The sequence below is a fragment of the Protomyctophum bolini genome (assembly GCF_963924005.1).
Source record: "Protomyctophum bolini genome assembly, chromosome: 2".
NCBI classification, from domain to species: domain Eukaryota; kingdom Metazoa; phylum Chordata; class Actinopteri; order Myctophiformes; family Myctophidae; genus Protomyctophum; species Protomyctophum bolini.
The window spans coordinates 34,207,869-34,229,568 of NC_137863.1; the positions used below are offsets into that span (position 1 = coordinate 34,207,869).

The window sequence follows — 21,700 nt, forward strand, 5'->3', positions numbered from 1 at the left end:
AGTCGCGACACTTTTCAGTTCTGTGGTACTTTTATATTGATTTAACTGTAACAGAAAGTTCCCAACTCCCAGCCACGGAGCTGCAACAAAAAGCTGGCCAGTGTTGCCAAATAAGCGATTAGTAAGTAATGTAATTTAACTTATCAGCGATTTTGGGATTCTTTTTGTAGATTGAAACAATATTGGGGGTCCTTTGCTCTTGCCATGACAATGTTTGAGAACCACTGCTCTAAAACAATATTAGACAAAGTTTGAGACACAAACACATTGCTCTCTCTCTCTCTCTCTTCTCCTTTTGTATCAATTTCATAGGCCTATTCATGATTCTGCTTAACATACCCACCAAATAAAACTATCATCCCATTGCTGCAAATAGTGACAAAATGTAATTGACGGGCCTTTCATATAAACGCACATGCATGGGAAATAGAGGGGGAAAAATGCAAATCGTAGGCTTTTATTTTTGTTGGTATTTGACTTTGCTACTGATGATTGTAAGCAACAACAAGTATTGCATTGTGTGTTTGAGCTGACAGGCCCTTTTTTATGTCAATCACTCAAGTAATCTCAGGTCATCTAAAGCGGAAGACGCAAAAATACCTTGCATTTCACCTTTATTTCTGTCTCATGAAAAGCGTACATGACCTGAAAATGAACAACCATTTATTTCACTTCAATTGACGTTTGCTTTGGAACAATGCAATTACACACACTACAACTCGCTTAGAATTCGCTAACCTGGCAACCTGGAGCCAGGCTTCCCATTGGCTCCCCAACAAGCACAACAACCACACACACACACAACTGTTCCATTCATGTACCAACAACAACTCACTTGGACACGACACTTCTGAACTTTCACAACAATCGCATTGGAATTTTTAACGATCGCATTGACGCCACTTTTGCCGCGGTACCAAGGGGAACACATTGCTCATTGCACGCACTTTCACAACAACCGCATTGGATATTTTAACCATCGCATTGACGCCACTTTTGCCGCGGTACCAAGGGGAACAACTCATTTGGACACGATACTTCTCACTACGGCCCTTTTACTCTTTACCTGCCACTTGGACACGACGTCGTCTTCCACCATTGCAGGTAACATAACATGCGTGTTTGTGCGTCTGTGTGTATCTACAACGTTTGCTTCGTCTGGAACTGTAACCGGTAGATTACATGTCAATGCAATTGCATTTAACATTTATTTGCTTTGGACAGTTGGGTTCTTCATAATAATATTAATAACAGACAACACACTGGAGTAGTTTTACACACTGTGGTGACCCAAACATGTGGAACTATACTGTCTCTCAGGCTCCCTGCCTGTGAAGTACGCCAGACATTTTATTTAAGAAGACTTGGATCGAGTGTGATACAGCGTATGAAAGCTCACTTCCCAAGGATTGTGGAGATGTTTCTATTTTTTTTAAAGGTTGAGAAATGAAATAATTATGGTCGTTTCTAATCTCAACATTTCAGAAACGGATGCTTTTTCCGCCGCGCTGTTGCCATGTCTCATAGAAACCAGTAAATAGGTCTATACAAAAAACCCACAATAACCGCATATAACAGGGGTCTGGAACCTATTTCAAAATTTAACATTTATTTGCTTTGGACAGTTGGGTTCTTCATAATAACAGACAACACACTGGAGTAGTTTTACACACTGTGGTGACCCAAAAATGTCTCTCAGGCTTCCTGCCTGTGGAACAATAGAAATGGTTTGCAGAAGTACGCCAGACCCAAACATTTGGAACTACTGTCTCTCAGGCTTCCTGCCTGTGGAACAATAGCAATGGTTTGCAGAAGTACGCCAGACATTTTATTGAACAACACTTGGATCAAGTGTGATACAGCGTATGAAAGCTAACTTCCCAAGGATTGTGGAGATGTCTTTATTTTCTTTTAAGGTTGACAAATGAAAGACGTGGATGCTTTTTCCTGCGCTGTTGCCATGTCTCATAGAAACAAGTAAATAGGTCTAATAACAAAACAAACAAAAAAAACCCGCATATAACTGGGGTCTGTAACCTATTTCAAATGAAGTGCCATGTTATTATTTTCTACATAGTGAGTCTGCCATATCCTGCAGTCACAGTTCATAGTTTTAATGAATGAATGTGACTCATTGTGAGCTGGTACATCTGCTATTTTCAAAAGTAATCCTGGACATTTTTTAGTAAAAAATTTTATTAGCCGTCCTTAGTTGGGCAAATGCATTCATCTGGGTATCCTTCACATGGGAATGTGCTGTGTGAGGATCACTGCTTTAAACAACATTAGGAGAAACCTTCACAAACAAGAAAGGCAACCACAACTACCAATATTTACAAGCAACTTCACAGATCAAACAACCACTTATAATAAACAGACTTGCCAACACTCCTCCAGCAGCGTCCCAGAGCCGCTCAACTGTAAAATCAAACAGTGCTTTATCTGCTTCTTGCGTTTATGAGCTGGATAGACCCACGTCTAATCGTTATGCGCAGGTCAAGGGGCTTAATAGCAAATTGCGCACAGCAAAAATAAATAACATATGGACACTCCCACAATGCTAAAATATTCAGGAACGCTGTATGCCATACGTGTGTGCGTTCAACACGGGACGATAACACTTCTATAATACCATTGTGCGCAGAGCGAGGCCAATATAGGCCAAATCATGTATTACCCCATTGTACAACGGACATTCCAAATGGGGCCTACATCTCAGCTGGAGAAACATGTTTGCATGCATGCATCGCTGCCTTGCATGCTGTGTGCTACTGTTGAGTCTGTCACTTACTTTCACTGATTTATGGCATTGTCTTTCTGTTAAAATCCAACAATGTTAATTTAAGAACTCTGGACATATAGGTCATTATCGGTAGATTACATGTCAATGCAATTGCATTTCTCATTTTTTTTGTCTCATGAAAAGCGTTAATGACCTGACAATGACAAACCATTTATTTAATTTCAATTGAAGTTTGCTTTGGACGAATGCAACTACAACATGCGTAATTGGCACATGCGTGTGTGTGCGTCTGTGTTAGCCTACAACTTGCGTGTGTTTTCCAAGAGTCAACCTACACCACTGGTGTGTGTGTGTGTGTGTGTGTGTGTGTGTGTGTGTGTGTGTCAGAGTGATTACTACACCATTCTGGATTTACAATTTCAATGCTGAAAATAACAGCTGCTAATGCTATTATTAATATCATAACTATACAAATGCGTTAATGACCTGAAAATGAAAAAACATTCATTTTATTTCAATTGAAGTTTGTTTTGGACAAATGCAACTACAACATGCGTGATTAGTACATGCGTGTATGTGCGTCTGTGTTAGCCTACAACTTGCGTGTGTTTTCCAAGAGTCAACCTACACCACTGGTGTGTGTGTGTGTGTGTGTGTGTGTGTGTGTGTGTGTGTGTGTGTGTGTCTCCAAGTGATTACTATACAATTCTGTATTGACAATGTCAATGCTGAAAATAACAGCTGCTTGCATGTATTTATGTTGTCAATGCTGAAAATAAGGCCTGCTAACAATTCAGCTGTTGCCACAAATGCCATCATTAGCCTAATACCATAATAACAATTCTGATTTTATGTCATCAATGCAGAAAACACTTCCTTCAAACACTACAGCTACCTACAACACTATGCCGAAGAAACGAAGATCATCCCTTGCATACCGAACGCCAAAGGCCACCCGGCAACGCTTGCTCACAGCTGCGGCACAACGCCACGCACAAGGTACATGTGCTCTAACAACCTTACATCAACACACACACTGAACAATACATGTGTGCGTCTGTGCATACTGTACACACATACTCCTTCCCTGTGTGTGTACCACCATTTACAAACATCACACCACAAGTAACCAACTTACTCTTTATGTCCCCGCCCCCTGACTTCACCACACAGACAACTGCAGTGATGGCACCCACAACACAATGACAAACACACCCTCCTTGCACACGCCCCCCACCAAAACTTAATACTTCTTTATTTTTACCACTCCACTACATTATATCCCTCTCTCTCACATCCCTCACTCTCACATCACATTACGCTGACACCTTTCTATTTACTGTGTGGTGGCAGGGACACATCACACACTACCATGCCATAGCAGCACAAGTTAGTATGTTGACAACTGCTGATGATTATTGTCTCACTTCACAGCAGAACAACATGATGACGCCACTACACCACAACTGCTCCACACCCCTACTTTGCACCTGCATGACACCAGAGGTAATGCATTCACATCATATGTTGCACTCACATTTACACTTATGCATTGTGTCCACTACACTCACATACTGTGCAAAAAAGCAACTTACTCTTCATGTCCCCGCCCCCTGACTTCACCACACAGACAACTGCAGTGATGGCGCCCACAACACAATGACAAACACACCCTCCTTGCACACGCCCCCCACCAAAAGCTCATACTTCTTTCTTTTTACCACTCCACTACATCACATCCCTCTCTCACATCACATCCCTCACTCTCACATCACATTACGCTGACACCTTTATATTTACTGTGTGGTGGCAGGGACACATCACACAGCACCATGCCATAGCAGCACAAGTTACTATGTTGACAACTGCTGATGATTATTGTCTCACTTCACAGCAGAACGCCATGATGACGCCACTACACCACAACTGGTCCACACCCCTATTTTGCACCTGCATGACACCAGAGGTAATGCATTCACATCATATGTTGCACTCAAATTTACCCGTAATGCATTGTGTCCACTACACTCACATACTGTGCCAAACTACAATCGCCAACAGCTACACGCAAACAAATGCATCAAGCAGCTGAACTACTACATGGACCCTCCCTCGCCACTCACACGCCAACAGCCCCAACACAACACTTGGTTCCAGCAGCTGCAGCACAAGATGTATCAGGTACACTTGCTCAAAACTACACTGTGCACAGCACAATGCTATACACTGCATTTTTTTCTCCACAGATACTGCAGTATCTTCATCATAAACCTACATTAATTGGGTACACACCCTGTGCTCAACATGACTCATACTATATCTCTATACATCACTTCACAGCTCAACACCAGGGCAGCACTCCTCCACAAATGGCCCCAACACCTTCATTGGACGTGGCTGAGGCCAGAGGTACTGACTTCTGTTATTCATATAACCTTACTGCTTGGTACCGAGCATCCTGACACACTGTATGTGCATCTATCTACATATCTCTGCATAACATGTCGATAACATTTTGTACCTCTGTGTCCACACACACACTACTGACCATACCCAGCTCAGCGCAGGCGGGAGAAAACACGTGACAGACTGAGACGGACCAGAGGTAAGGCCTCAGATATATGTTGCCCTCTGCCTCAATGCATTACGCATATGTGTGTATGTTATACCGACATGTACTGAAGATAGTATAATATAGTAACATACACTCCCATCTTCATTTCTCAGCTCAGCATAAGCTAGACAAGCAACAGCAGCGCATGGCTACAACACAGCCAATGGCCACAGCAGAAACCACAGGTAACCAACGCAGTACACTCACATCTACACTTTCACCTCAATAAATCTAATGCAAAGTTCTATCACATTGTCCCACTACACAACACATACACACAGTTCAATTTAATGCCTCCACACATTTCCATTGCCTGCCTCAACAAAAACATCACATTCACTTACTGACCACATTCTACTTATTGCATGACTCATGAATTGAACTACTGACCACATTCTACTTATTGCATGACTCATGAACTGAACTTCACACCATACTTTCCATCTACCTTCACAGGCAGTTCCCATCAGCCAGCAAGACGACAAGTTGCTACCAAAATTGCAACTTGCACTGCACAGATTCTCAGCGGCCAACTAACTATCAACCAACTCTCCGACACACCACAGAGTATTGGCCAACTCAACTGCGTGTGTGACCACTGTGGAGCATTCACATTCAAAAATGAGACCTCCAGTATCTGCTGCTTGAATGGAAAGATTCACCTACCAGCCTTCCCTACGCCCCCACAGGCCATCAGTAAACTGTGGTTTGACGATAACCCTCAGGCAAAACTGTTTCGGAAACACAGCCGTGTCATCAACAACGCTGTCTGCCTCTCCAGTATAGCTGTCAAAGAGAAAACATTCACATGCTTCACTCCCACTGTCATTTTCCAAGGCAAGGTACTCCAGCGCATCGGGCCACTCCAACCAGAACCTGGTGCTGGTGCTGTCTTTGCCCAACTTTATGTCCTCGACCCAAGTCTGGAAATCACCACCAGATTTGCAAACATGACTCTCCCCGCCAGAACATCCACTGCTGACAAGGAAACAATGAAGCAGCTGCTACACACTGTGCAGCAAGTTATTCACCTGCACAATATATTTGTCCAAGATTTCAAGCAAATCCTTGAAACCCCAGAAGAACAATTACAGCGAGGCACTATTGTCATAAGTGCTGAAGCCAGGCCACAGGGAGGACATTCCGGTGTTTACAATGCCCCCTCCAATCTCCAAGAACTTCAAATTGTCACCAACGAACAGGCACATGATCTGGTCATCAACTTACGTGGTGGAGGTCTGAAAATCATATCAGACCACCATCCCAAAGCCATGCCCCTCCACTTCACCCTCCTCTTCATTGATGGGACATCTGGCTGGCACTGTGCTCTCAAGCATGTGGACAATGAAAAAAGGCTCACAGCCCGTGAGTTCTTTGCCTATCACATGAACATTCGTCACACTGCGAGCGACTACCTTTTCCAGGCAGGCAGACTGTTTCAAGAATGGATCCTCAATGCCTGGATAACATGCGAGAACCAGAGGCTGACTTGGCAACGCATGAACCAGAAGACATTACGGGCTGACAGCTACAAACAACTACAACAGGTTGTGGCTGCGCGGAGACGAGAACAGAGTGCTCCATCTCACTCTGTCCACCACAATGAGCAGGGACATGCTGTGGGTAGAGTCATCCTTGCTAGCTCTTTCCATGGCAGTCCACGCTGGTACCACAGCAAGTTCCAGGACGCTATGGCCATAGTCCGCCACATGCGAAAGCCAGACCTTTTCATCACAGTCACCTGCAATCCTCACTGGCCAGAGATCGTAGCTGGCCTCACCCCTGGCCAGACAGCCCAAGACCGACCTGACCTGGTGGCCCGGGTATTCAAACTAAAGAAAGATCAGCTCATGGATGACCTCGTCAATAAACACATATTTGGCCAAGCCATTGGCAACCTTTGGGTCACAGAATTTCAGAAAAGAGGTTTGCCGCACACGCACATTCTCCTCATTCTTGCACAGCAGGACAAACCCAACACACCAGCCCAAGTGGATCAAATTGTCTCTGCAGAACTTCCCCCTGACCCCCATGAAAATGGGATCTCTGCCCAAGAAAAAGCAAAGCGCCAGCCACTGTGGGACATTGTACTTACTAACATGATCCACGGTCCCTGTGGACAAGAGCATCCCAACAGTCCCTGCATGGAGAAGATAGACAACTCCAACAGCAAAGCCTGCAAGAAAAACTTCCCCAAACACTTCCAGCACCAAACATCAGTGGGTGGCGAAAAAACCTATCCTATCTACCGCCGTCGCTCTCCAGATGATGGTGGCCGAACTACAAAAAAAAAAGAGAACCACATCAACAACAGTTGGGTAGTGCCTTACAACCCCTACCTCAGCCTCCGATACAACTGCCACATCAATGTAGAAGTATGCAACTCTGCACTTGCTGCCAAATATCTCTACAAATATGTGACCAAGGGGCCGGACCGTGCAATGGTTTGTGTTGGGCTGGAGGGCGCCCAGGCTGCCCGTGATGAGATTAGTGACTATGAAGACATGCGTTCTGTTGGGTCAAGTGAGGCCAGCTGGAAACTCTTCGCATTCCCCATATCCGCCAACAAGCCTCCTGTTCAAGTCCTCCGCTTGCATCTGGAACACGAGCAATACGTCGTTTTCACCGAGGGTGATGAGGAGAATGTGGTGGAGCAGGGCAGACAGACAGAGTTGACTGCTTTCTTCAAACTGAATGCTCAACAAAAGGCAGACAAGGGTCCAGATTACAACCCCACAAACATGCAGCGCTATGTTGACATGCCTCACAAATACACCTACAAAAACAACACGTGGCAACTCAGAAAAAACAATGCTTTCTCCATTGGCCGTGTCCACACCATCAGCCCCCTAGCTGGAGATGTGTTCTACCTGAGACTGCTCCTCCACAATGACCACTCCAAAGGGAAAATAAGTTTTGAGGACCTCTACTCAGTCAACGGCAGCCGCCTTGACACCTACCAGGCAGTGTGCAGGGAGCTTGGCCTGTTGGATGATGACCAAGAGTGGTCCACTGTCCTTACCGAGGCTGCTGCCACTCACCTCTGCCCCCAGATTCGTGCCCTATTCGTCATCATCCTCATCTTCTGCCAACCAGCCAACCCTGCAAGCCTGTTTAATGACTTCTGGCCAGACTGGACAGATGACTTCAAGCGGAGAGCAGAGCAGAGTGCAACAACCTTCACTGACCAGCAACTCAAAACCATGGTGAGACTGGATCTGCAAGTCCGCCTCCAGTCACATCAACATGACCTCCAAGACTTCCACCTGGATAAAATGACAGATGAGGAAAAGGCCACTGTCCATGGGCTGGTCAATATCGAAGAGACGCTTATCCGTGAGGAGCTGGACTATGATGTGGCCCAGCTGAAAGCCAACGTACAGGCAACCATTCCACAATTCACTGCTGCTCAACAACAGATTTACAACACTGTCATGACGGCAGTCCAGCAACAGGCCAGCTTACAACTCTTCATATCAGCACGTGGCGGTTGTGGTAAGACCTTCCTGCTCAATGCACTGCTGGACGCTGTGCGCAGTCTGGAACCCGGTGGCTGTATTGCCCTTGCCATGGCAACTACTGGCATTGCTGCACAACTCCTACACCTAGGCAGAACATTCCATTCACGGATGAAAGCACCTCTCCACCCAACAGAACACACACCCTTCCACATCACAGCTCAAAGCAGCCTAGCCAGGCTGGTGCGACGGGCACGCCTCCTGCTCATTGATGAAGCAACCATGCTGCACCGCTTCCTGCTGGAGGGACTTGACTACACTCTGAGAGACCTGATGAACAAGCCAGACTGTCCATTTGGTGGGAAAATCCTCATCTTGGCCGGCGACTTCCGCCAGTGTCTTCCAGTGGTTCAAGGGGCTAATCCTGCCCAAATCGTCAACAGCTGCCTCAATAATTCAGGCCTCTGGCAACACTTCCAAGTCTCCAGCCTCACAGAGAACATGCGGGTCAGGGCCAGTGAAAACCAACACCTGAAGGACTTTGACCAATGGACTCTCAGCATTGGTGATGGTACAGCCAACGATGCAAACAACTTCATCCACATCCCAGATGACAGGTATTTCCACATTCAAAGCAACACAGAGAATGACCACACAGCAGAGGAGCGCTCCATGAAAATGTTTTGCCAAACAATATTTCCCAATATGCCCAACAACTTCACTACTACCGGCTGGCTGGATGGCCGATCAGTGCTTGCCCCTACCAACAAGGACGTGGACACCATCAACGACCTAATGGAAACCTGGATACCAGGTCTGTCAACCAACCTGAGCAGTGCCGATACCCTGGAGAACGACCAAGACAGACGGCGGTTCAACGTGGAATATCTCAACACCCTCTGCCCCAGTGGATTTCCCAGGCACCTCATCACCCTCAAGCCTGGAATGCCCTTGATGCTACTCCGCAACATCAGCCCCAAAGACGGACTCTGCAATGGCACCAAACTGTTTTTCCTGAGAACCCTCAACAACAAACTGCTGCTGTGCAAAATTGCAGCCACACAAAAGGAAGTCCTGATCCCTAGAATCAAGTTCATTTCTGATACTCAACATTCCTACTTTGAGTGGGCCAGACGGCAGTTTCCAGTCCGCACCGCTTTTGCCACCACCATCAACAAATCCCAAGGACAGACACTTACAAGAGTGGGGGTCTGGCTTTCGTCCCCTGTCTTCACTCACGGACAGCTTTATGTTGCCAGCTCAAGGACGGGTAACCCAGAAGCTCTCACCTATGCCATAAAGCAAAAAGAAGGACAGCCAGAACATCATACTACCAATGTGGTTTTTCAAGCCTTGCTTCGCGCTGTGCTTCCTGGCCCTACAATCCCCATTGAGGTAAGGCTGTTGCATTGCTACATATGTCATTTCTACACATAATATAAAACTGCTGCTAACCTGAAGATCATTATGATCAAACAAATCACTATCCTTTGTTTCACGTCTGCCCTGGTGGACATGTTTCTCCCATTATGCAGGCTCTACTGACCAAAACTTTTCTGTGTCTCCTTTTCTACAGGCTCAACCATGACAATCTCTGGAACCAGAAACACCCCTTCCACATCACCCCACTCCTCCACGCCCTCCTCTGGATCAGCTGCCCAATATAATTGTTCCTTTACTAAGTTGGCCTTTCCACAACAACTGTGTTCACTGTTGGGGGGGGAGGAGGGTCCAGGTGTTGCAAGGCCAGGGCTCTAAGGGTGTTTTACACTTTGAAGTATTGTAGTAGTGTATCTAACATGTTAAAAATGACATAGTGCACTTGATTGTAAAATGTAAAATATTTTGGTTAGTAGAACAGTTTCGTTAATTAACCTCAGGTATACATTTGATGAATATAGTGCACTTAATTGTACAATTTAACATGTTGATTACAAACTGCTGCTATGCAAAATTGCAGCCACACAAAAGGAAGTCCTGATCCCTAGAATCAAGTTCATTGCTGATCCTCAACATTAACATTCCTACTTTGTGTGGGCCAGACGGCAGTTTCCAGTCCGCACCGCTTTTGCCACCACCATCAACAAATCCCAAGGACACACACTTACAAGAGTGGGGGTCTGGCTTTCGTCCCCTGTCTTCACTCACGGACAGCTTTATGTTGCCAGCTCAAGGACGGCTAACCCAGAAACTCTCACGTATGCCATAAAGCAGAAAGAAGGACAGCCAGAACATCATACTACCAATGTGGTTTTTCAAGCCTTGCTTCGCGCTGTGCTTCCTGGCCCTACAATCCCCATTGAGGTAAGGCTGTTGCATTGCTACATATGTCATTTCTACACATGTCATTTCTGAATAATATAAAACTGCTGCTAACCTGAAGATCATTAGGATCAAACAAATCACTATCCTTTGTTTCACGTCTGCCCTGGTGGACATGTTTCTCCCATTATGCAGGCTCTACTGACCAAAACTGCAGCTTCTTTTACTATTCACTGTTAACATTAACACTCACATTTTGTGCTTGAGTCATCCCTTATCTGTGTCTCCTTTTCTACAGGCTCAACCATGACAATCTCTGGAACCAGAAACACCCCTTCCACATCACCCCACTCCTCCACGCCCTCCTCTGGATCAGCTGGCCAATATAAGTGTTCCTTTACTAAGTTGGCCTTTCCACAACAACTGCGTTCACTGTTAACATTTACATTCTTTCCTACAAATACACTCAGACTCCATTAAAAATACACTGAGACCAACATTTTACATGTTTTGACTTTGTCAACCTTTGCTCCCACAGAAGCTCTCACCTATGCCATAAAGCAGAAAGAAAGACAGCCGGAACATCATACTACCAATGTGGTTTTTCAAGCCTTGCTTCGCGCTGTGCTTCCTGGCCCTACAATCCCCATTCACGTAAGGCTGTTGCATTGCTACATATGTCATTTCTACACATGTCAATTCTGAATAATATAAAACTGATGCTAACCTGAACATGATTATGATCAAACAAATCACTATCCTTTGTTTCACGTCTGCCCTGGTGGACATGTTTCTCCCATTATGCAGGCTCTACTGACAAACTTTTCTGTCTCCTTTTCTACAAGCTCAACCATGACAATCTCTGGAACCAGAAACACCCCTTCCACATCACCCCACTCCTCCACGCCCTCCTCTGGATCAGCTGCCCAATATAATTGTTCCTTTAACAACATGTTAAAAATGATATAGTGCACTTCATTGTAAAATGTAAAATCTTTTGATTAGTGGGACATTTTCGTTAATTAACCATAGGTATACATTTGATGAATATAGTGCACTTAATTGTAAAATGTAACATGTTAATTCATTTCATGTATAGTAAATGTATGTAGGATAAATGGACAGTCATGGTTCCTATTGGGACCACGACTTTAAGGGGGGGGGGGGGGGAGTGTGATACCCCACACACATACTGAGTAGTGGATGTGCCTGCCTATTGCCTAACTTTCATCCTGTAGGTGAGCCTGGGTAGGGCATTGGCCCGATGGCTGATGGGAGAGCACCTGGGCCCGGTGTCTCCCAGAGGCCATAAATACCACACTCATCCCAGTTGAGAAGAGAGATCCAGAGGAGCCAGACCTGCTGCCTCCACTCCCTTCATTAGCCTCCATGCCTCCGTTCCTTTATGTTTGATTGTTCTTTCCATCCACACATGCACCACACCATGTATCACACATCCATACACTACACCTACACCACTGACTCACTGACTACACATTCCATATAATTTGTTATGTTAAGTACTGCAGTTCTTTTTAGTTCCTTATATAGGCCTATTATTTAATAAATCATATATTGTTCATCTTTCGCACGTCTCCTGCTCCGAATGTTTGTCAAGGCAAGAACCAGCCATGACAATTCTTTCCTACAAATACACTCAGACTCCATAAAAAATACACTGAGACCAACATTTTAAATGTTGTGACTTTGTCTACCTCCCACAATTTCCTTCCTCCAATTTGCGCTGCGCGCCGCTAGGATGAGCGGGCCGAAGGCCCGCGAAATTCTAGTATCCAAACAGACGTTAAACAGACGTTACCCCCCCCCCACCCTTTCCCCTCACTGTAGGCCTATATGTTTATTTTCCCTTTTTATCTCCTTTATGATGAATTCCTGTTCTGTTCTTTGACTAGAAGTGTCTATTTGTAAGTCTCTAAATGTTTTGAGAGTCTCTAAATGTTTTGATGAATTGAACATGGTGGACCCTCTTGTAAACAAGTGTAATGCTTAATTGGGTCGTCCACTCACAGTTAACAGTCTTTGTATTGAGTTTGTGCTTGAAATGTACTGTAATTCTGCAAACTGTTAATACATATTTCAATCAATCAATTAAAACTCACTTTCTCAATTTGCCGGCTCAGGGGGCCAGATGGTAACCGCAAGGTCGCCAGTTCGAACCCGGGCTCCCCCAGAGTTAGTGTCAAAGTGTCCTTGAGCAAGACACTGAACCCGTAATTGCTCCTGATGTGCTGGTTGGTGCCCTTGAGTACCACATTGCAATATTTTGCAGAAAGAAATGTCAGCGGTCTGAATTGCATTGGTGTGGATTTGGCTTAAGAGTAATACTTTTTTGTAAGGATCCTTGGACATGCAGCAGCATAAACAGCATTAGTCATAGGAAACAAAAAATCACACCTGTGTGAACTGAGTGGTGCAACTCCCCTAGTCCCCTCTCCCCCTGCCACACTCTCTCTCTCTCTCTCTCTCTCTCTCTCTCTCTCTCTCTCTCTCTCTCTCTCTCTCTCTCTCTCTCTCTCTCTCTCTGTAATTAGCAGGCAACAGTGCAACACTATCTCTCTCTCTCCGTTTCTGGCACAACAGCGTCACTTTTGCCCCTACTGGTACTCATAGTCACATAGGTGAGGACGGACGGACATTGCTGTTCCTTGGAGTGGTTGCACCACTCAAAAACAGAAGAGGAAAGAAGTCAGTCATCAATATACAGGTAGATACAATGTTACAACAATGATACATGCGAGTCTATTTGGAGGTAGTCCAAAATTCCAAAACAAATATAAGCATAATAAGTAGGCTATAGCAGGGATACTCAAATAGATTTACCTGTGGGCCACATTACAAAAATGGCAAGGGGCCAGGGGCCAGTAGATAAAATTACGACATTAATGATACTTGATAACTTCTCTCTTTCAATTGCTTTATTTTCGCAAAATGTATCAAAGTACAATGTGCATGCACACAATATGTAAATAAATAAATGTGTTACATTTTCTTGCATAAACACAAAGAGCTGTTTCCATAACTGCACAAATTATTGCATGAGTAGCTGTTATAATAACATAATAACATAACATGAGTAGCTCTTTGCCTGCCTGCCTGCCTGCCTGCCTGCCTGTCTGTCTGTCTGTCTGTCTGTCTGTCTGTCTGTCTGTCTGTCTGTCCATGAGTAGTTATTTGTCTGTCTGTCAATGAGTAGCTGTCTTACTGTCTGCCTGTCTATGAGTAGCTGTCTGCCTGCCTGTCTATGAGTAGCTGTCTGTCTGCCTGCCTGCCTGTCCAATTGTCCATGAGTAGCTGTCTGTCTGCCTGTCTGAGTAGCTGTCTGCCTGCCTGCCTAATTGTCCATGAGTAGCTGTCTGTCTGCCTGTCTATGAGCTGTCTGCCTGCCTGCCTAATTGTCCATGAGTAGCTGTCTGTCTGCCTGTCTATGAGTAGCTGTCTGCCTTCCTGCCTGTCCAATTGTCCATGAGTAGCTGTCTGTCTGTCTATGAGTAGCTGTCTGCCTGCCTGCCCAATTGTCTATGAGTAGCTGTCTGTCTGTCTATGAGTAGCTGTCTGCCTTCCTGCCTGTCCAATTGTCCATGAGTAGCTGTCTGCCTGCCTGTCCAATTCTCCATGAGTAGCTGTCTGTCTGCCTGTCTATGAGTAGCTGTCTGACTGCCTGCCTGTCCAATTCTCCATGAGTAGCTGTCTGTCTGTCTGCCTGTCTATGAGTAGCTGTCTGCCTGCCTGCCAGCCAGCAAGTTGGTTAACAGAAAATAAATTGTTATGGCGGAGTAAAATAAAATACAATAAACACAATTTGCCTGAAAATAGATTACCCAGCTATGACCTTTTTCATGAAAAAAAATGAGTAGTGATATGGCTGACTGAGTAAAATAAAACAATCTACCTGAAAATAGATAGCTATAAGTGAAGAGCAATTACCATTTCCGCAATTTCCATTTCCGCAATTTCCGCAATTTCCATTTCCGCAATTTCATCAATTTCCATTTCCGCAATTTCATTTCCACCATTTCCGCAATTACCATTTCCGCAATTTCCATTTTCGCATTTCCGCAATTTCCGCAATTTCCATTTCCACAATTTCCGCAATTTCCATTTCCGCAATTTCCATTTCCAACTATTAATGGCAGCTGGGTTTCATCATTAAAATAAAATAGAATTCTGTTCGTTTAGCTATAAAATTATGTCAGGGAATAGGGATACACAGTATATGTCTTTCATTTGCATTGCATCTCCCCCCCCCCCAAGCTTTTATTTTCGTTCGAGTAATAGTACAACTCTAATAGTATTACTTATAATAATGTAATTAAAGATAACTTCATTCAGATTTATTTATTTTTATTTCATTTTCCAGATTTTTTTTCTTTTTTTTCGATTTTCATTGGTGGGCCAGTCATAATGGTCCCGCGGGCCTGATGTGGCCCGCGGGCCTGAGGTTGAGTATCACTGGGCTATAGGATAAAGCAACAGGAGTCCAAGAATTTCATTCTTCAGCGTGGCTTTCATTTATTAGAATGGCATGTATGGACAGAAAAACAGAGAGAATCACAAAAACACATCAGGTTGAGATACAAAGAGCAAACCAGCCCGTCTCCGTGAAGACGGACAACCTAAAAGATAATTATGGTAGTACTTCATAGTCAGTAGAATATTTTGTCATTATGGAGTTTTCATGTTCAAGTGCAATACAATATTCATCATCATACTCATTTCAATTCCACCGTTGATTCAGTGTTTGGCGCACGTGTGTGTGTGTGTGTGTGTGTGTGTGTGCATGCAAGTGTTTTCTGAGTAGGCGTCGGAATGAGAGCTTTGTGACATAGTACTGTGTAAGTCTTGCACAACGTGCCTCAAAACCACTATCTCACTGCCTCCACAGTCAACAAGAGACAGCTTTTTACAACAAATTCACCCTGAAGAGTTTTCTGTTCTATATGCGACATCAAACAAGCAGTGAATACTGTTCTACTCCAGACTATAGCGTCCTCCAAAATCGTGCATGTCCAGACTTAACGAGGGTACGAGCTCCCTTTTCCTTTCATTTACTGCCCACCATATCCCTAGCCAGATGCCATACGCTCTGTTATCACCACAAGTTTTTTTTAAACGCTAGATTAGTGTGCAGAAATGAATAACACGCTCAAATATCCTTCATGTTAAAGGTACAATTCTTAAAACTAGTTGTTTGTAGGAATTTTGTGTTGTTGTACAACATTGTATATAATATATATTGTACAATATTGTATTCAGAGTAGTTATAGCTGCTGATGCTACTATCCTCCAATGCTTTAATCTGTTGGGGTGTTTTTTTGCCATAATAATGCATGGCAGTAACCCTGGAGCACATGTGGAAAGAAACACACATTTACTTAAGTACTGTACTTAAGTACAATTTTAAGGTATTTGTACTTTGAAAATAGCCAATCTACAAACTCAATGTTAATGTTAATTGAACTCTTGAGAGCCTACAATTGCAACCTAATGGACCCATAAGCAGGGGTCTCCTAACATGCACTAGACAACCATGGATACAAATTGAAAATTGATCGTCAGGGTGAAAGAGATGTCAGTTGGGCTCCTATAACTAAGTCACTTGTAGCCCTTTTCATTTCAGCCAGCCTCACAAGTCACACGACACTGAGATGTATTTGCATAGACAAAGATTCAAGTCAGACTCATGCAAATGGTCGGAGTGGGGTGGGGGTGGGGGGGGTCTGGCGTGCTACAATCGAATAAATAAATAAAAATAGGATAGGAAAACGGTGCGTGAAAACAAAACGGTGCGATGGAACGGTGGTGGGGAGGACAGTGTATGAGTGACCAAGCGAGTGTCCACAGTTCTAGTTTAGTTCATCATCATCATTATTGACAAGATTAAAGTTTATAAAAATAAGTGAGCTTGTATAATATAGTACCACATTTTTTTTTGTTAAAATCGAAAAAAGAACAAAAATAACAAAGGAAACAAACAGATACTTATATGCATTGACAACCCATTGAGTTAATAATTACTGTATTTATGTATTTGTTACAGCTGATAAGTAGGCCTACACGTGTCTGCCTGCCACTGTAGTTCCTCATCAATATGCTCATCGTTTTTTGTATTGCTTTTCCTTCACACTTCTAGTGGAGTCAGTGCAATGACCAAGGCCCCTGTGTGTGTGTGTGTGTGTGTGTGTGTGTGTGTGTGTGTGTGCGTGCGTGCGTGCGTGCGTGTGTGTGTGTGTGTGTGTGTGTGGGCACATCTGTCTGTCTGTGTGTGTTTGTATGTCGTATTTCTGTGTATATTAGTGTGCATTAGTGAGGCCAAGCAAACATGCAGCATTAGTCTATGACTCTGTGAAGGCCAATTTAGCCTGCTGAGCACCAGCTGGGTGGGAGAAATGCGTCTCGCTTCATCTCCATGCACAGAGGCAGAGCTCTACCACAGAGAGTTACATCACACAGTACAATCCCACAGTAAAGTCATCAGCGTTCATCTATCCATTTGTAACTCTGAGTGTGTACGAATGTAACCAAATTAACCCGTAACATTCGTATACACACTAAGAGAGGTAGATTAACACTGAGGACTTTATCATGTATACTACCTTGTGACGGTTTCTAGTACATGGGCAGACATTTTGAATGACACAAGTCCCCAGGAAGAAAGTGTATGGCATGATGTCTAGCTGAACTGACAAGTGAAAACACTAGTACTCTAGCTAAAAGGAAAACAGAAACATCAGGATATTAGTATTATCATCAATGATATAGTGATACATTTTTTTTTTCTTTTTCTTTTTAGGAAATTATTCCCACGTTTGTGGTCGGACGGAACGCAATAGTTTTGTGTCTGAGTCAAAGTCGACATCAGCATTACAGAGACAAAAAGAACAATATGGTAGGTTTTTTTTTTGTATTTATCCGCAGCCATCGGAGCGATGGAGGAAAATAAATCTGTCAAAACTTGATACTGTACGTAATACTTGTCATAATAAGTTAAAAAATAATTTAAACAACACATTTCAAATGAACCGTGAACAAAAAGCAAGTAAAAACTTGTTAACACAAAAAGGAAATCATTCTAAATCTACTTTTTTCTTAAAAAAGAAAACAAATAACTTTTTACAACATACTGAAAACAAAGAAAAATAAAATTAAGAAGAAGAAAGGAAATTGTATACAGGAAATGGTCATACACAGGATTTAGACATTGTATATAAAAGCTGAGTCATTCAGCTCAGTGTTAGTGATCAGTGATACAAACTCTCTGAGGGAATATTTCATATATATTCAGTACACAATTATAGGATTGGGAGTACGGAACAAGAAAGAAAAAGAGAGAGCATAAAATACACAAGGAGGGGGAAAAAGCTGAATAGTCTCTATGGCTTTTTAGAGGCTTTTCTGGCCCAATAACCTTAAACAACAGTATCGTCATTGCTACCAATGCCTCACAAGTGGTCACTCTTTCAGGGCAGAGCTACAAAGTAATAAGTTGCTAATGCTAACATCTCTGTGATGCTGCTACATAAACGACACTGAAAGACTGTGGAGCTAAATATCACAGGCCTGGCGGAAATCCCATTGCCGTGTTCTAAGTGAGAGAGAGAGAGAGAGAGAGAGAGAGAGAGAGAGAGAGAGAGAGAGAGAAATTGAATAACAGAGCAAAATGCCTGATTCATACCTCGTCACATGACACAATAGCGTGCCAAAACTTGCAGAGGTACACGCTGTAGCTCTGTACAGTTTGTACAGCTCTTACCTCTTTACAGTAAGTACAGACCTATTGTACAGCTCGTACAATTAGGTTGCTATGCTGTGTGCGATGGAGGCTTCAGTGAGAGTGAGAAATAAAGTCAAAGTGGAAGGAATAAAAAGCACTGCCCTGTCCATCTCTTAAAACTAGCCTCAATTCCTATCAAACTTTACCACAAGTGACAAACACACGCACGCACGCACGCACACACACACACGCACGCACGCACACACGCACACACGCACGCACGCACACAGCCACACACACACACACACACACACACACACACACACACACACACACACACACACACACACACACGTCAACACTCATTTCACCCCGCACGTCATTCCTCTTCCTCTCTCCCTCTCTCCTCCTCAGTACGGCGCAAACTTCTGCCTCTCCGGCTTCTTCATGCCGTTGGCCGAGGAGATCTTGGCCGTGTAGGACGCCAGGGCGGCGGCGGCGGCCGCTGCGTGGGCGTGCGACGTCACAGGAACCATGGTGGGCTGCGTGGCCCCCGACACCATGGGACCGCCCATGCCTGCCACGGCCGCGGCCATGGCCGCCGCGGAGCCCGGGCCGGCGGGGGGGCCGGTGGCGAGCGCCAGGTACGGGAAGGACTTCATTCCCAGCAGGCTCGACAGGGGCAGGGCGGCGTAGGAGGGATGGGCGCCCAGCATGGGCCCGGCGGCATGATGGGAGTGGGGCAGCCCCGCGGCCGCGCCCATCGCTGCCAGGGCCGCGGAGGAGACAGAGGAGGGTGTGGAGGAGGAGCAGCAGGAGGAGGAGGAAGAGGAGGAGGAGGAGGAGGAGACAGCGGGGACGGGCTGGGAGAAGCTCATGGTCAGGTCAACGGGAGACAGCATGGAGGTGGACTGGGCGGTGGATTTGGCTGTCTCTAGACTGGAGGACGGAGGGACGGAGGGAGGGACGGAGGGAGGGAGGGAGGTGGACAGGGAAGGGGGGAGGTGGAGGGAGAGGGGTAAGGGGGAGGTTCGGATGGAGAAGGGTTAGAAGGTTAAATAAAAGACATGTTAAAGAAAGAAATCAAGACGTGAACCAAAACGGCAAAAACCCAAAGTAAACAAATGAAAAGGAGGATATTTGGAGAGTAATAAAATAATAATAATAATAATAATAATAATAATAATAATAATAGAAACATAAATCATAGCGGGGAGTTCAAAAACAAAATCATAAGAGAGGTGTGTTTCGCTGGAGGTTGCAACAGATTATTGTCGGGGGATCTGCTGTACAGATGGGGGGGGTGTGCTATAAGTTGGGATGATGGCTCGGGAGGGGGCTTCGGGGAGGAAGGAACAAAACCGTGACAGAAGACGTTAGGAGATGACGCTCCGCTTTGAGATGAGACTTAAAAGGGATATTTCACTTTACCAAAAACTTTTGGTCATTTTAGCGTCTACTCAGGCGTATGTGAACACCCCAGACTGGGTTTAAGTTACTTGATTCAGTATTTAGATATTTGATATTCATTGTATCTGCCCCGGCTTCCTATACAAACCCATTGTAACCTCAAACTCTATTTTAGCCATGATAGATTAATCGAATTTTCTGTTGACTGATACTGCCCTCCTAATACGTGAGGGAGCCGTTGTTCATCAGTTACTGTTTTAATTCATTTTTAATAATTCTTTTGGAAAATAACCTCCTCCAGCGCCACTCCAAAAATCAAAAATAATTATTAAAAATAAATTAAAACAGCAAATGAAAAACCACGGCCCCCTCGCGTATTAGAAGGACAACAGAAATAAGGTCGGTGTTTTCGATGAATCTATCATGGTTAAAAAAAATTGTTTGAGTTTGAAGTTATAATGGGTTTGCAGCTAAAATGAATATCAAATATCTAATTAAATTACTGAATCAAGCAACTTAGAAACTGTCTGGGGTGTTCACAAAAGCCTGAGTAGACGAAAAAATTACCAAATGTTTTTTGGAAAGTGAAATATCCCTTTAATAGTTCAAATCAAACACAGAACTTCCAGGAGAAAATACATTATTTGTATGTCACGGCACCAAAATCTAGTTGCCGAACATAGCAGGATAGAAGTATATAACTGTATAGTTCAGGTGGGATTTCATGAATCTGACTTATATACTCTGTATATAGTCTGTATTTAAAATATACAACGTATCACAGTGTCTAGTTTGGCCAGTTTGTTGGGCCAAATGTTTTTGCCTATTTCCACTGAATGTTCGCCTATGACTAGACCTGTCACAATTATTTCATGATCGCCTAATGTCAATTATTTGTATTTGTTTTTCCATACATTTTCAAAAAAAATTCAAGCTGTTTTTACAAAACATTGTACATTTATTGGAACGCCTTTTTGTTAAAATTAAATGTGTCAGTAATGTATTTGTATATTTAAGTTATTTGTCATATTTGCCCTGTGCAATTTGTGATTATGAAGCCTAACAAGCAAATACAGATTTAAACATTCCAATGTTCAATGCTAAAACACAATTAAATCGCTAATTGCAATTATTTGAGTGACAATTCATCGTCAACTTCAACTGTAATAGTGAAAACCCTACCTATATGACATGCCCAGAATAGTGACACTAGGGTTCATGTGGCGTTATGTGTCGTTTCTGATTGCTCCGACCTTTGTGAGACCCCTGGGGGAAGCACGCGCTTCTAACAGCTTCCCTGACTGGGGAGAGGAGGTCGGCAGGTGCCAAGACATTCATTAATCAGCTGCATTTAAAAGTAAACCAGCTTGAGCTCAGAGTGATTTCCCACCCTTCATATCTGTCATACATCAGAGATGCAACAGCATGCAAAGGAGGTTCCACTTGAAAATCAGAGCATGTTTTAATTAAATGATCAATTT

The 21,700-nt window shown here is 44.0% G+C and overlaps 2 protein-coding genes and 1 long non-coding RNA gene across 5 annotated transcripts in view; 2 read left to right on the plus strand and 1 right to left on the minus strand.

The window, feature by feature from the left end:
* The first annotated feature begins 788 nt into the window (after positions 1-788).
* Positions 789-10,974, plus strand: LOC308333966 (uncharacterized protein). Its single transcript, XM_080790508.1, has 10 exons — positions 789-1,104; positions 3,610-3,742; positions 4,178-4,249; positions 4,638-4,709; positions 4,805-4,924; positions 5,084-5,152; positions 5,301-5,348; positions 5,471-5,542; positions 5,814-10,210; positions 10,392-10,974. Exons 2-10 carry the CDS (start codon positions 3,649-3,651, stop codon positions 10,401-10,403), a joined length of 4,956 nt encoding a protein of 1,651 aa, XP_080646634.1. The 5' UTR covers positions 789-1,104; positions 3,610-3,648; the 3' UTR covers positions 10,404-10,974.
* Positions 10,975-10,998: 24 nt separating this feature from the next.
* LOC308336161 lies at positions 10,999-12,720 on the plus strand. Its single transcript, XR_013966126.1, has 3 exons — positions 10,999-11,119; positions 11,376-11,731; positions 11,923-12,720. It is a non-coding gene; the product is annotated as an uncharacterized lncRNA (long non-coding RNA).
* A 2,868-nt stretch (positions 12,721-15,588) lies between these two features.
* pcbp4 (poly(rC) binding protein 4) overlaps positions 15,589-21,700 on the minus strand; it is a 143,806-nt gene continuing 137,694 nt past the window's right edge. For all 3 annotated transcript variants that reach the window (XM_080792145.1, XM_080792143.1, XM_080792144.1), the window contains one exon: positions 15,589-19,748. In XM_080792145.1, coding sequence (XP_080648271.1) covers positions 19,220-19,748 — 529 coding nt within the window. In that variant the 3' untranslated portion in view covers positions 15,589-19,219. The remainder of the gene's footprint in view (positions 19,749-21,700) is intronic.

Bases quoted from the DNA above. Each gene is read 5' to 3' on its own strand.
- LOC308333966 (XM_080790508.1), top strand. From the start codon at position 3,649: ATGCCGAAGAAACGAAGATCATCCCTTGCATACCGAACGCCAAAGGCC. The intron at 3,743-4,177 runs GTACATGTGCTC...CTCACTTCACAG, and splicing joins GGCACAACGCCACGCACAAG to CAGAACAACATGATGACGCC. The intron at 5,349-5,470 runs GTAAGGCCTCAG...TTCATTTCTCAG, and splicing joins CAGACTGAGACGGACCAGAG to CTCAGCATAAGCTAGACAAG.